Genomic DNA, 13,163 nt, shown 5'->3' with positions numbered 1-13,163 from the left:
ACTGCAGGAAGTGGGACTGGAATGGAAAGAATGTTGACTGGAAAGACAGACAGAATTGCACTTTAAACAGTTTTCACTAGACTGTAAATACAAATGGACTGGAAAACCAGAAAAAATTTCTTTGAACGTTGTTTGGATTTTGCAATGACGAGGTTTCGTGTGTTACAGAGGAAAAATAACAGGGAAAGTGTTTGAACTGAAAAGAGATCAGAATCAACTGACAGGTACCGTGTGCTGTGATACATACTTTTATTGGTCAGTCTCTTGAACTGTATTTGTAACTTGAATTACATGAAAGACAATCGTACTACCAGCGGCTGTTGGTGAGGAGCAGTGTTCACAACACCAGCTTTCAGGTTTGTCCCAGCATATACTTTTTTCTGGTCTTGGACTTCTTTCTCATTTTTATAGGTCTGACTCACTGTTTTCCAGAGAGGCTGGACAGACATCGCCGTAGTTTGGCTTTGTGGACCTTTTGTGTTCCCATTTACATCGAGAACTTCCACTGCTGAAACAGAATAGAAATAAGTACTGGGATTCCGCGTGTGTCAGTAGGACGGGTTACTGTGGAGCTGGTGCTTCCCTCATTGCTGTGAACCTTCCTAGTGGGAGAAAGCCCTATGGAAGGATAAGCCCTGGCTGTAAAACATAAATTTGGTACTGAGATCTGTGAAACTGAAGCAATGCTGCTTTTAGATTCAAAAAGATTTCCATGAAGTCTCTTCTGACAGCGGGCTGGCTTTTTCAGAAGTTACCCTCGTTCCTAGAAATGCCAGCTGTTGAACTCCTTTGGAAAAACCTGCGCCTGTTATCGGAGCCTACAGTCCCCGGTGCCTTGCTCTATCACCCCGCCTGTGCGGAAGGCAGCCCCGCGGGGTTTGTACCGCTCTCCCCGTGGCCCAGCAGCAATCTGAGCCCGGCCACGGCTGCTGGAGGCGGCCGCAGCTGCGACGCTGGCCTGGTGCCTGCTGTGCTGGCCGGCATTGTTCCCACCGCCCTCTGTCCATGCGGCCGGCCGTGGGGGCCGCTGGGAGAGGGAGGGCCAGGCCTGCTGGCCACCGGCCCACAGAAACGCAGGGGACGGCTTTGGGAGCACAACCGGCTCCAGAGCAAAGTTCTGGAGTGTAGCTCCTGCAGTGAAAGGTCGGGGAACTCTCATGCTGAACAGCCACGAGAGACCCCAGCCCTGCACGGAGGCTGCCTGGGGTGTGAGTCAACCCCTAGGAAGATGAGGTCCCCCGAGACTACAAGTCCCAGTATGCAACACTGCTCCTCCAGTTGTATAACCTGCACCTGGGCCTGGGTGAAGGTAGTGGGTGGCCAGAGCTCCTCTCCTGCCATGGCCAGGGCAGCTGCAGCTCCCAGGCAGCTCCGTGCCCTAGGAGGAGCGGGAAGGTGCAGGCTCCATGAGCACCAGCCACTGGGGCCTGAGGGGTGCACGCACCCTTTGGCTACACCACCTGTTTTGGGACTTGCAAACACGGGCCCGCGAGCAGTGGCGGAGTTGGGGGGTGGGTTATGGCCGAGTTACCCACAGGGCCAGGGGACTGCCACCGCCCGACTGCTCTGCCAGGGGAAGTCGTGCTTCCTCAAGTTTTCCATGTAAGAAAAATGGAGATTTCTCTGGGCAGCAGAGTTAGTGGGTGGCTGGTAAACGTAATCCTGTGTTGAGCCGTTTGTAGAAAGCGTCTGGGAAAGGAGAGGTCAGGCACACCGGGTCGGGAGGGTGCGTGCAGGCAGTGGCTCGCAGGGTGTGAGGCAGCCGCGGTGTCGCCAGCCATTCAGTGAGGGCACGACAACAGTCAAGGCAGGGGCTCACCCTGAGCCTTGTCCTCGGGAGGGAAGGCTGAGCCCATGTTAAGCCTCTTCCCATGAGGAAGAAGAGGGGACTGAGGAAGGTCTCCTGTGCCCAGCCCTCACCTGGCGCTGTACCTCCTGCCTCACCCTGCACTGACATGGTGTCCTTGGGGCTACGCTTGCTGGAGGAGCCCATGGGCACAGGGACGGTGTGTGGGGCAGAGTGAGCATCACCGGGGGCTGGGGGGTGTGTGTGTGTGTGGAATCCCCAGCGCCCTGCAGCCAGCTGCTGCTGCCCGACCCAGCCTTGGCAGAGGCAGCCCCGGGGAGGGGGTATTTGCAGCTGGCAGTTCCCCCCCCCCGCCCCGCCCTCGACCCCCTGCGCCGTGTTTGCCGAGCAGGAGCCCTGTCCCTCCACCCCGGCCGTGTCCCGGGCACACCGGACCGCGCTGCGGGGGTGGGTCGGGCCGCCTGCCCCTGCACCCCCCCCGCCTGCCCGGTGCCGTTGTTCTCCCCCCTCCTCTCCCCGCCCCGGGGCCGGCAGCGCCGCCGCCACGTGGCGCCCGGGGCCGCGCCGGGCCGTCCCCGCTCCCCGCCGCCCGCTCCCCGCCGGACGGGGCGGGCCTTGCCCGCCGACGGCACCCGCGCTGCCCGCGGGGCGGGGCCGGCCTGGGCTGTCCCGGCTCGGCTGGGCTCGGCTCCGCACGGCCGGACCCACCGACCGACCCACCGACCTCCGCCCGCCCGGCGCCGGCCACCGGCCCCGGCCGCCCATGGGGAGCGCGGCCCGGCGGCGGCCCGGCAGCAGGAGGCAGCGGGGAGGCTCCCCCGGCGGCCCCGCTCGCCCGTAGCCCGGCGGGGCATGCCCGGCCCCAGGATGCCGGCCTGGGGGATCCTGCCCGTCACGCTGCCCGCCTTCACCATCACCGGCATGTGGATCGTGTGAGTGCCGCCGGACGGCCCCTCACCCCGCGGCGGCGGGCCCGGGGTCGCCCGGGCTGCGGGGCGGGATGCTGCGGGGCGGGGGGCTGGAGGATGCTGCGGGACGCAGCGGGGCAGGGGGTTGCGGGGCACCGCTGGGCCCACGTCAGGTTGGGGCACTTCTGCATGCTCGGTCGCTTCCACACCGCCCCGTCCCCCCACAGTCACCCTGCGTGGTCACTGCGTCCCGGCAGCGGTGCTGGCGTGTGGCTCCCTGGCCTTGCGCCCCCGACACCCCGCGGGATCGCATGCCCCTGTCCAAGTGTGAGCGCGGCTGATGCTTAGGTGGCACGGGAACGGCCTTGGGAGCGGTGCCCCCAGCACATGGGCACCCATCCCAAGTGCCAGATGGATGGGAGAGCCAGGGGACATTTGTGCTAGGGGCAGAGGCTGTGTCACCTGGGTGAGTGGCACTAGCCCACCCTGCCAGTCCCTTCCCTGGGCCTTGGCCCTGGAATCTCAGCTGGTCATGTAGGGCTGTCCTGTTCCGCCCCACCAGCCCCCCGGTGTCACTACCGCAGGGGTGGTGGGCACTGGATGAGGTACTTTTCCCAGAGGCACAGGGAGCCCCAGCACAGGTGATGGGACTTTCTGGGGTGGGGGATGAAGCAAATGCACCCCGTACCATGCAGGACCCTCCGAGAGCTTCCCCCCTGTGGTATCCCCCGCTCTCCTTCACAACAAAGGTGAATGCTGACCCAAGTGCGGGGAACTCATGCTCCAAGTTTTTCCCCTGGATGCCTCGCGAAGCCCTGGCTGTGTCCTGTGGGTGACGCTGGGGGCGGGAAGATGCTCCTCCAGCCCAGGGCAGCACGGGTGGGAGATGCTGCTCACGATCCTCACCGCCAGAGCTCCCCTGGGAGGGGGGAGCGGAACTCGGGCCCTTTTTCTGTCCCCAAACATGTCCTGCAGCCGCCCAGGGGACGCTGTGTCCCTCGTCTGCGCAGTGGTGGGGTGAGGCTGGACAGTTGCATGTGGGAACGCGTGGTCCATGTGGGGCCCTGCCAGCCATGCCTGGGATGCAGAGCTATGAGGGGGTACCCGGTGGATGGGGGCGCATCCTGCTGGGGGAAGGCAGTGCCATTTGTCCCTCTCTTGGGTTATTGTCCCCACCCAGGAGGGCACGGGGAGCCAGGACGGGGACTGGGTGCTGGGGGGAGACCTGTGCTGGGAAGTGGCTGGGTGAGAGGTCTGCGGGGGGGCGATGCTCTTGGTGGGCGACCCTTGAGGTGGGCAGCGCTGCCCTGTGGCTCCCCCCAGGTGTCCCGCTCTTTGCCCCAGTGCCTCTCTGCTGGGATCATCCTTTTCACAGCCCGGCTGTTACGTGGTCAGCTCAGGCGGGAGAGGGGTTTTCTTACCGGTGTCAGGGCCTATTTTTAACCTGAGCTGTTTACGGCCGCTGGCGGCAGCGATGTGAACAGCGCGGTGCCTCCCGCTGCTGTGGCTGCCAGGGGGGATGGCTCCTCACTGGCTGGAGGGGCCACGGGGCTGAGACCCCCCGGAGCTGAGCGGGGTGCACGTCACGAACCCCTTGTTACACCGACTGAGGTGCGGGGGTAACTCCACAGTGAAATGCTCGACGGAGCCGATCTACCTAAAATGCCTTGCCAACACACCGGCTACTTATCCAGGCTTCATTAGCTCCGGACACTGGCCAGCAAGGGGCTGGGGCAAGCACAGCAGAGCCCAGTGGCCATCAGGTGACACCCTGCATGGCTGTAGGCTGGTGGAAAGCCCCGGTGCTGGGGTGGGGGGCTCTGCGGCAGAGCAGCCCCCCGGGGCCTGGGGAGCACAGTAGCACCATGGGGAAGAGGCCCCGCCGGAGTAGCGGCAGCTGAACTGAAGTGGAGCAGGAGGCGGCTCTCGGTGGGGATGGGGGTGCCAGGCAGGGGGATGTGGGAGCTCCCCAGAGCGAGGGCTGGGCTCATCCACTTGCTTTTCTTTTTCCTGCCTCATAAAGCCGGGAGTGCCACAGGACGAGTGTTGGCCCCTGGCAGGCAGCGAGAGATTGTACCCCCGGCTCCCACGGCTCGTCCCTGGGGCTGGGGATGCAGGGAGAGGGGTGGCTGTGGTAATCCCTGTTGTTGTCTCTCCCCCAGGTATGCCATGGCACTCTCCAACAACCATATCTGCCCCGTCCATAACTGGTAAGGCCTGGGGGGGTGGCAGGGGCCCTTTGCCATGGACCAGCTCTGTTAGAGTCCCCGCAATGCCAGGGGTCCCTCTCCAGTCCGTCCCATTGAGCCATGCCATGTTGTGCCAGTCCACCAGGTAGCCGAGGCACCGCCTGCACCATCACCGTGCTGAAGAGGGGGTTGGGTGCCAGGCTGGCCCTGGGACTGGGTATTTTTCCCCTGTCTGGGGATGACAGGAGAGGTGGGAGCACTAAAGGGGGCACAGAGTCACCTTCTCTCCCAGCAGACATGGTGGTGACAGTGATGGGGCACAGTCGCCCCAGGGCACGTGTCTCCCGTCCAGCCCGCGAGTGGCTTTTGGGAGCATAGCGGCTTGGGGACAAGCTGCTGGCAGGGCTTGGCCCCGCATTAGCAAAGCAGTGAGGATGCCAGGGCCGGGGAGGGCTACCAAAAGCCACCCTCCCTTCATAACCGCAGGAAAGCCTGCGGTTACGGCTGCGCCGGTGAACGGTCCAGCCCTGCCGCAAATCAGACAGGGAGAAGGAGGCCATTGAGAAAACACAGCACGGAGAAAGTATGAAAATAAGTGGTCAGGGAATTACAGAGGGCCGTGTGTCTCCATGGAAAAGGCTGAAGCTTGCTTGCTTGAGGCTAAATCTGGCAGTGCCAGGGGGATGGGACGGCTCCGCAGCTCCCGGCCACCCCACGGGCAGAGCAGCCGCCTGTAGCACCCTGGGATGGGGGATGAGGCGCGGGAGGAAAAAAAATGGGAAAAAAAAAACCAACCCTGTTTGCTCTCTTGGCAACTTCTTCTGCAGGGTTTTTGGCTTGTTATGTATCCTTAAAAATCTGCCCAGAAAAATCCATGTTAGTTTAATTCTTGCTGGAGTGTTTGAAGGAGAAGGGGGAAAAAAAAAACCTGCTGCCATTTCCTGCCTGATGGCTGATTCTGCCCTGGGAAGAATGTGTGTGTCGGGTTGTCTCCACCGCACAGCCAGCCCTTAATGATGAATAATGCTTCCCGGCCTCGGGCTGCTCGCTTTAAACAAAATAATAATAATAAAAAAACCCTCCCAAACCAAACAACGGCCCCAAGAGCAGCCCTTGAGGAGGCCGTGGTGCTCCACGCCTCGCTGGGGTTCTCGGTCGGAAAATAAAGCCGCCAGTAAAGGAGACTGAAAAAACACCAGAGCCCAGCCCGGCCCTTTCCAAAAAGGCCATTTTAACCATGCGCTTGCTGAGCGGCTGGAGGTGGCTGGCGGTCAGCCTGGGCCAGGGGCAGGGCGGCGCTGGTGCCCCCTGGCTCCCATCCCCTCCGTGGGGCTGGGGGTGTCTGGGGGGGCCCTTTGGGGCACAGGGCTGTGGGGTCCCTGCCAGCGGGGTGGGGATGGGGCACTGCTCAGCGGTGCCAGGCAGAGGTGCCGGGTGCCTGGGTGATGCTGCAGCAAAGGGACACTCAAAAACCCCCTGCAAACGTGTGCCAGCTCCCGGGAGAGCTGGGGGGGCGAGGGGGCACGTACCCCCACAGTGGGGAATTTAGTTACGGTTGCAGGCAGCAGCTGTGGTACAGGAAGGTGTCTCGGGCTGATAAGAGCTGGGTCCCCAGAGCTCGCAGGGTCGGTGGCCGCAGGAGGCACTTCCAGGGCTCTGCGGTGTCTGCGGGCAGCAGAGCCCTGCCCCAGCCCCGCGGCGCTGGGCGCTGATAACAGCCCCCCGGGGGGATGCCCAGCCAGGCTCCCCAGGGCAGCCTGGGGGCTTGCTCCTGCCGTGTCCCCCCAGGCAGCTCCCTCCCTCCCAGGCGGGGTGGCACTGCCCGGTGCTGCTCGTGGCCGCGGGGGCCATTTCCCGCTCAGCTCGGCGTCCCGTGCAAGCCCGGAGCTGTCGGTGGCTGCGTGCCTGGCTCCACCTGCGCTCCCACCCCGGGATGTGTGTGGCGGGGCTGGCGTGTGGGTGCTCCTGCTCCTGCTCGGGCTGCAGGGCTGCAAGAATGCCCCCGAGCCCCGCACCCCGATCCGTGCAGCCCCCTGCCCCGACATGGCCTCTCCCTTGCAGGCAGGGACGCCGGGTGGGCAGCAGAGCCAGCAGGCAGGGGACAGGCGGTGGAAACCCAGGCGTGATGCTCCCGGAGGACCCTGCTGGGTCACTCCCTGGAGGGGTTTGTCCCCAGGGTGCGGGCACATCCCTGGGGTTGGGCTGCGCTGTCTTGGGGGCAGCTCTGCTGCCCTTGCAGGGCCTGTGGGCAGGAGGGTCCCGGGCAGCAACTCGGCTCTCCTAGGCTGTCCCTTTGCTCCCGGCAGGAATTACAACCAGTCGTGTGGTGTGGACAGCCCCGGCTCCTGCTGCACGCTGGACCACATCCCCCTCGTCAGGTGAGCAGCCACGGGGTGGGAGCACGGGCTCGGCCGGGGGTCGGAGCCGCCCTGAGAGCACCCCCGGGGTAACCCAGGAGCGTGTCCTGGGGAGGGGGCCAGGCGCTGCACCCCAGTGCCCCCTGGCTAAGGGCTTCCCGGGTCTTGCCTTGTCCCTGCAGCAAATGTGGCACCCTGCCTCCCGAGAGCTGCTTCTTCAGCCTCATCTGCAGCCTGGGCTCCTTCATGGGTAAGTGCCCGCTGCTGGGGGAGTGGGGCTGGGAGCCAGGTGCCCTGTGGCACTCACCCCTGGCGGGGGGCAGGGGCGGGTGGTGGGGGTCCACAGGTGTGCGACGAGGCTGTGTTTCCCTCCCTCCCTCCCACAGTCATCCTGGTGGGGCTGCTGCGCTACGCCCACCTCCTGGAGCGCCTCGGGCCGTCCCTCCTCAACACCCTGGGGCTGGCCACCGGCTGGGTCTGCGCCGCTGGCCTCACCATGGTCGGCAACTTCCAGGTAAGGCATCTCCTCAGGGGGGTCCTCAACGAGGGGGGGTGCTTGGCTGGAGCGGAGCAGTGGCAGTGCTCGGCGCTGTAGGATTTGGGGTGGTTGTTTTGGTCCAGCCCCCGCTATCCGTGCCCTCCTTCACCTGCACCGGGCGCTGTGCTTCTCCAGGCGCTGGAGCTCCTCTTGGTGTGTGCGCTCATACTTGCAGGTCCAGATTAAGCTGCTGTGTTTGGTCTGACACTTATCTGAGACCCTCTGCATGCTCTGTCCCCTCCATGGACACATCACCCTGCGCGGGCAGGGACACGCCAGCTGGGCAGAGGAGACCCGGCCAAGCTGCCGGCGCTCTCGCTGCCCGGCCATCCCGCTGTGGATGTTGGCTGCTCGGGGGCCCATGCCAGGAAACGTGTCTGGGCAGAGCCTGAGCAGGGTCCGGAGCGGCCCGGGGCTTGGCGGCAGCCGGCAGCACTCACCCCCACGCCTGCACTGCCAGGCACCGGCCTCCCAGCAGCTGCCTGCTTGCTGCCTGCAGCAGCCGGTCCCTTCCGCTTGGCAGGAGGCTGCTGCCAGCGCCGCCCACCGGGAGAAGCTTTGCTGGCCCCAATCCCCCTTGTGCCCCAGCCATGGCTCAGCGGCTCTGCTGAAGGCCGGACTGTGACCCCCAGGGGGACGTGCAGGCAGCCCCAGATGCTGCTCAAGGCAGAGGGGTGGGCTGTGACCCCCCAGGAGGGGCTGCAGGCAGCCCCAGATGCTGCTCAGGGCAGGGGGCAGCCCTTCCCCATGCCCCTGGGCATGGCAGGGCTGTTGGCTCAAGGGGGTCAGGAGCTGCAACCCCATGGATGCACAAAGCAGCACTTGGAGATCCCAGCAGCAGGTCCCAATCTGCTCTTCAGCCAGGACTCGGGCACCGCACACTGCCTGGATCCGCTCCTGGCCCTGCCCACCCCCTGGAGCAGAGCCACTCCGGAGGAGCATCCCAGGGGGCCGGCACCGATGGTCTCTCCCCTGCAGGTGGATCACGCCAAGGTGCTGCACTACATCGGAGCAGGGGTAGCCTTCCCCACCAGCATGCTGTTCCTGCTCCTGCAGTCCATCCTCACCTACCGCATGGCCAAAACCCCCGGGCAGTACTGGACCGGCCACTTACGTAGCATCCTCACCGCTGTGGCCTTCCTCACCCTTGTCTTCAGTATCCTTCTGAAGGGTGTGGGGAGGAGATCTGGGATGGGCTCCTTGCGGGGGGTATGCACCCCACATCCTCCAGCCTTTGGTCTGGCAGCGAGGCACGGTGCCAGGAGGGGCTGGGCAGGGGGCTGAGGGCGGGCAGCTCGCTGCAGGTTTAGGCCGGAGGAGCGGCAGTGTCAGGGCAGTGCAGGGGTGACGAGGGAAGGGGATCCTGGTGGGATCCTTTTGGGGCGCTGGGGTCCCCCAAAGCAGCCCCAAACCAGGCTGCTGCAGCCCAGCCTAGCTGCCGCTGCAGGCTCCAGCCCCACACCTTGCAGAGTGGAAGGACCGGTTAATTGTTGGTTTGTTGGGTTTTTTTAATGAGACAAAGGTATGTTGAGCCCTCGGCAATGCAGAGTCCATGCGAGTCACCTGCATGACCGAAGCTGAGTACAAAAGTGCTCTGTGTGGGTGCCAGGCAGGCGCATGGCAGCACCTCTGCCAGCCACCTGACTGAGCTGCCCCTGGGACGAGGGAGAGCTCGGTGAGCCGGCGCTGGGGTCTGCAACCCATGCCAGGGAGGGAGGGCACGGCGGCAGGCGGAACAGGGCTGGAAGAATGGTCCTGAGTGTGTGGCCGTGGATCCAGGGGCTTATTTGGACCTGAGGTTAGGGATAAATTGGGAAACAAGGTGGTGGTTATTGGGCAGGAAGGGGATAAAGCATGCGGTGTCCACAGGTCCCAAAGAGGCTGGCTGGGGTCTGGCCAGGAGGAGCCTGGGGGGTGCTGGCGGGTCTGGGATGTGCCAGAGGGTCCTGCTCTGTCACCGCAGCAGGCAGGCGGGCCAGGAAGCAGGCAGGGAGCTGGGAAGGGCAGGAGCGCCGCGGGGCCATGCCAACTGGGAGGGACAGGCAGGGCATGTAAGGACAAGGGAGACGGCTTGGTGCCTGTCTGCTGTGGCCGTGCTGCTCTGTAAGCACTGGGGACTGGAAGTGGGAAAGCAGCGAGCTGTGGTGGGGACGGTGCGGGAAAAGGGCTGTGACCTCTCCTGGTGGGATGGGGTGAGTGAGCAGAGGGCTCTGCAGGTCAGGTCCCTGCCTCTCTGGCTCTCCCAGATCTTGGTCTCGCTGGCAGAAGGCAGGACACTGCCAGAGGCCTCACCTGGAGGGCTGGCAGATGTACCTGCCTTCTCCCCTCACCCGTGGTGGCTCGGGCAGTAGGTTTCCCTAGAGATCCCCAGTGGGAATGAGAGAAGCGTAAGAAAGCTCTGGCAGCAGTAGGACCTGGAGGGGAGGGAGCAGGCCCCCTCCCTGGGGTGAGACAGCCAGCAGCGCAGAGGGACGGGGGGTGCTGCAGAGCTGGGACACAGCAGCCCAAACCCCCTTACTGAGGGGAGGGAGAGCTGAGGAGCTTTATCAGCTTTGCCTCCCGTGGGAAGATGGGGAGTGTCAGCCCGGTTTGAGGAAGAGGGGAGGGGTGTGGGGAGGGTGAGGCAGCCGGGCACCCGGCTTGCCCTGAGGGCTGCAGCCTGAGTTCCCCCTGCCCCAGGCTCTGCAGAAAATCCCCGCCTGGCATCGGTCCTGTGATTTACCGGGGCTGGTTTGGGCATGTGTGCCACCGCCTCACCCATGGCGGGGCCTTCCCGGTGCTGGCGGAAGCATGTGGGTTTCTTGGTTTTAAGGGTGGTGGTGTGTTTCCTGCAGAGAGGGGCTCGCGGGCCCCCCAGCATGCAGCAGCAGTGGGATTGTGGTCCTCCATGGGGTGGTTGGGGTCCAACTGTGCTTTCCTTGACGGGCATGCCCTCAGGTGGTGTGTTCTTCATCCAGGAGAGCTTTGTGCTGCAGCATGTGGCTGCCCTGTGCGAGTGGGTGTTCATCATTGATGTCCTGGTCTTCTATGGCACCTTCACCTTTGAGTTTGGGGCCATCTCCACAGACACCTTCCTGGTCCTGCTGAAAGCCAGCCGGGCCCCCAAAAGTTACAAAGGCGAGAGCAGTGTGTCCAGCACGGTCCACATCCACAGCCATGCAGAGGGCCTGGCCATGGCCTGACCCCCACATGGGGAGGCCTTAAGGCTCATGGCGGGGACCCCCAACTTGGCATGTGCTGGTGACTCCCTCATCCTGAATGTCTCAGAGACCCTGGCTGCCTCTGGGTGCGTGTGTGTGTGTGTATGTGTGCATGCGTGGGCGTGCGGTGCCCTCCCCTCCTGGTGGGAGCTGCGGCCGCAGCTCCTCCAGCAGCTGGTGTCCCCTGCAGGAGCTGCCCACTCCCTGCTCCCAGGGTTTGGGGTCACTGCGGAGGTGCCAGCCTGGTTCTGCCATTGGCAGAGCCGGGGTGTGCCCCCGAGCCCTGCTGAGTCGGGGGCTGTTGTAGGCAATCATACAGAGGCCCCCTTCTGTAAGGGATGTGGGGGAGCAGGGGGCTCGCCCTCCCCTCACCACCCAAGCCTGGTGCACTGGGGAGGAGGGATCGCCATTCCTCCCTCCCTCCCTCCTCCGCAGCCACCGGGGCAGGGTTAGGCAAGGCAAGCCTTCCAGCCGGCCACTGTGACTGTGTCCGAGGAGCAGAAATCCCAGAGTGCCTTTTCCCTTCCTTGGCGGGTGATGACAGTGCCGGTCTCTGCACCCCGAGTGAGGATGGCAGCGGGGGGTGTCTCCCTGCCAGCCTGCCTGGGTGGGGGCAGTGGCTTGCACTGCTGCAGGGTGACACTAGCAGCCCCAGTGGGACCTGGCTGTCACTGCTCAGGGCCTTCTGTGCCTCCAGCTGATGACTTTCCCGCATTTTTTCAGCTTGGAGGAGAACTGCTGAGGCAGGTTTCACCTCCTGGGCCACGGCATTCCCGTGCTTCCTGGCAGCCAGCTAGGTGAGGAAATGGATCTCTGCATTTACCGTCAAACCAGGGATGTCCTGCAAGCACAGCGCCTGCAGCGCGCTGGATTTCCCCTCCATAGCTCTGCCAGCTTAAGCTGACTCTGCAGGACAGCCCTGCACGCTGTCCCTGCGCGCCCCAGCCCCGCTCTCCCAGCCTGGGGATGGGCTGCTGCCAGCCCTCCCACCCAGGGAGCGCAGGCACGGAGAGGCCACGCGTTTGTGTAGGAGCAGAGGAACCCCACACCCCGCTCTGCCAGGACTCCCAAATCCGTCCTTCGGTGCCTTGCCCAGCGCTCAGCCCAGCCAGCGCCTGCCCAGTGAGAGCCCGTGCGGCTCAGCCCCAGCCTGCGGCGTCCTGGGCAGGGGCTGGGGTGTGGGGTGGGCTGTATAGGGCGATGAATGGGTGTGCATGTCTGTCTGTATACATAGATCTACATATACATATATATATACACATATATGTATATATATAAATTTTCCCTTGTCCCTGGAGAGGGGCATTTGCTGCTGCTGTGCGCATTGGTCAGGTTGGGCTTCCTGACTTGCCCACCTTTTCAAACTCGGCCTATAAATCCACCTGTATATGTAGTTCGAAGAGGAGCATTTCTGACTTTTATATCTAATATATGTTTAAAAATATATATATATATAAAGAAAGAACAGTGAATTTACAATAATAAAAGTGAAAATCAGCCAAGGGTGAGGCAGACTCTCCTTCCCTGCTGTGCAGGGCTGGGGTAGCGACCGGCGTGGGGGCCGGGGTCCAAAGGGGTGGGGGACGAAGCGTCCCGCGGCCGTCGGGGGACGGCCGTGAGCCCGGGGCTCGGTTCCCTGTCCCGAGCGTCGGGCAGGGTGGAAGACAAGCGTTCTCACCCGGGATGCAGCAGCCTGGAGTTGCACGTCCCATCCCGCCGCGGGGGGGGTATCCCCCAGCGCCACCCCGCCGCCGTCCCCGCCGGGGCGGAGCCGGGCTCGGGAAGCCCCGGGAGGCGGAGCCGGGACGGGACTTTCCCGGGGCCGCGGCCGGGGCGAGTCGGCCGCGCCGGGGCTGGAGCTGAAGGCAAGCGGCCGGGGCGGCCGGGGCGGGCCGGGCGACTGCTCCGCGGAGCCGGGCCGGAGCAGACGGGGGCAGGGGGGCGGACGGGGGAGGGGGGGTCGCTGCCCGGGAGGTGCCGGTGCACCGGGGTGATCGCGGCTGAGCCGTGTGCCGGCCGGGCAGCGGGCAGGGCTGCTCGCAGCAGTGGGGAGAGCACCCTAGCCGACAGCGGCCCTGTGCCCGGGCCTGGCCCGGGGGATTGCTGAGCGTGGGGGGGGATGCTGAGCGTGGGGGGGGATGCTGAGCCCGGGGGGGGGATGCTG

At 64.3% G+C, this 13,163-nt stretch overlaps 1 protein-coding gene across 1 annotated transcript; it reads left to right on the top strand.

The window, feature by feature from the left end:
- Positions 1–2,432: 2,432 nt before the first annotated feature.
- TMEM150A (transmembrane protein 150A) lies at positions 2,433–12,409 on the top strand. The gene is made up of 7 exons (XM_063338590.1): positions 2,433–2,739; positions 4,878–4,925; positions 7,211–7,282; positions 7,444–7,511; positions 7,648–7,775; positions 8,778–8,955; positions 10,737–12,409. Exons 1-7 carry the CDS (start codon positions 2,660–2,662, stop codon positions 10,979–10,981), a joined length of 819 nt encoding a protein of 272 aa, XP_063194660.1. The 5' UTR covers positions 2,433–2,659; the 3' UTR covers positions 10,982–12,409.
- Positions 12,410–13,163: the final 754 nt, after the last annotated feature.

The sequence above is a fragment of the Chroicocephalus ridibundus genome, chromosome 6 (assembly GCF_963924245.1).
Source record: "Chroicocephalus ridibundus chromosome 6, bChrRid1.1, whole genome shotgun sequence".
NCBI classification, from domain to species: Eukaryota; Metazoa; Chordata; class Aves; order Charadriiformes; family Laridae; genus Chroicocephalus; species Chroicocephalus ridibundus.
The sequence above is the reverse complement of the archived record's forward strand: the minus strand, read 5'-3'. Positions and strand labels throughout refer to the sequence as shown.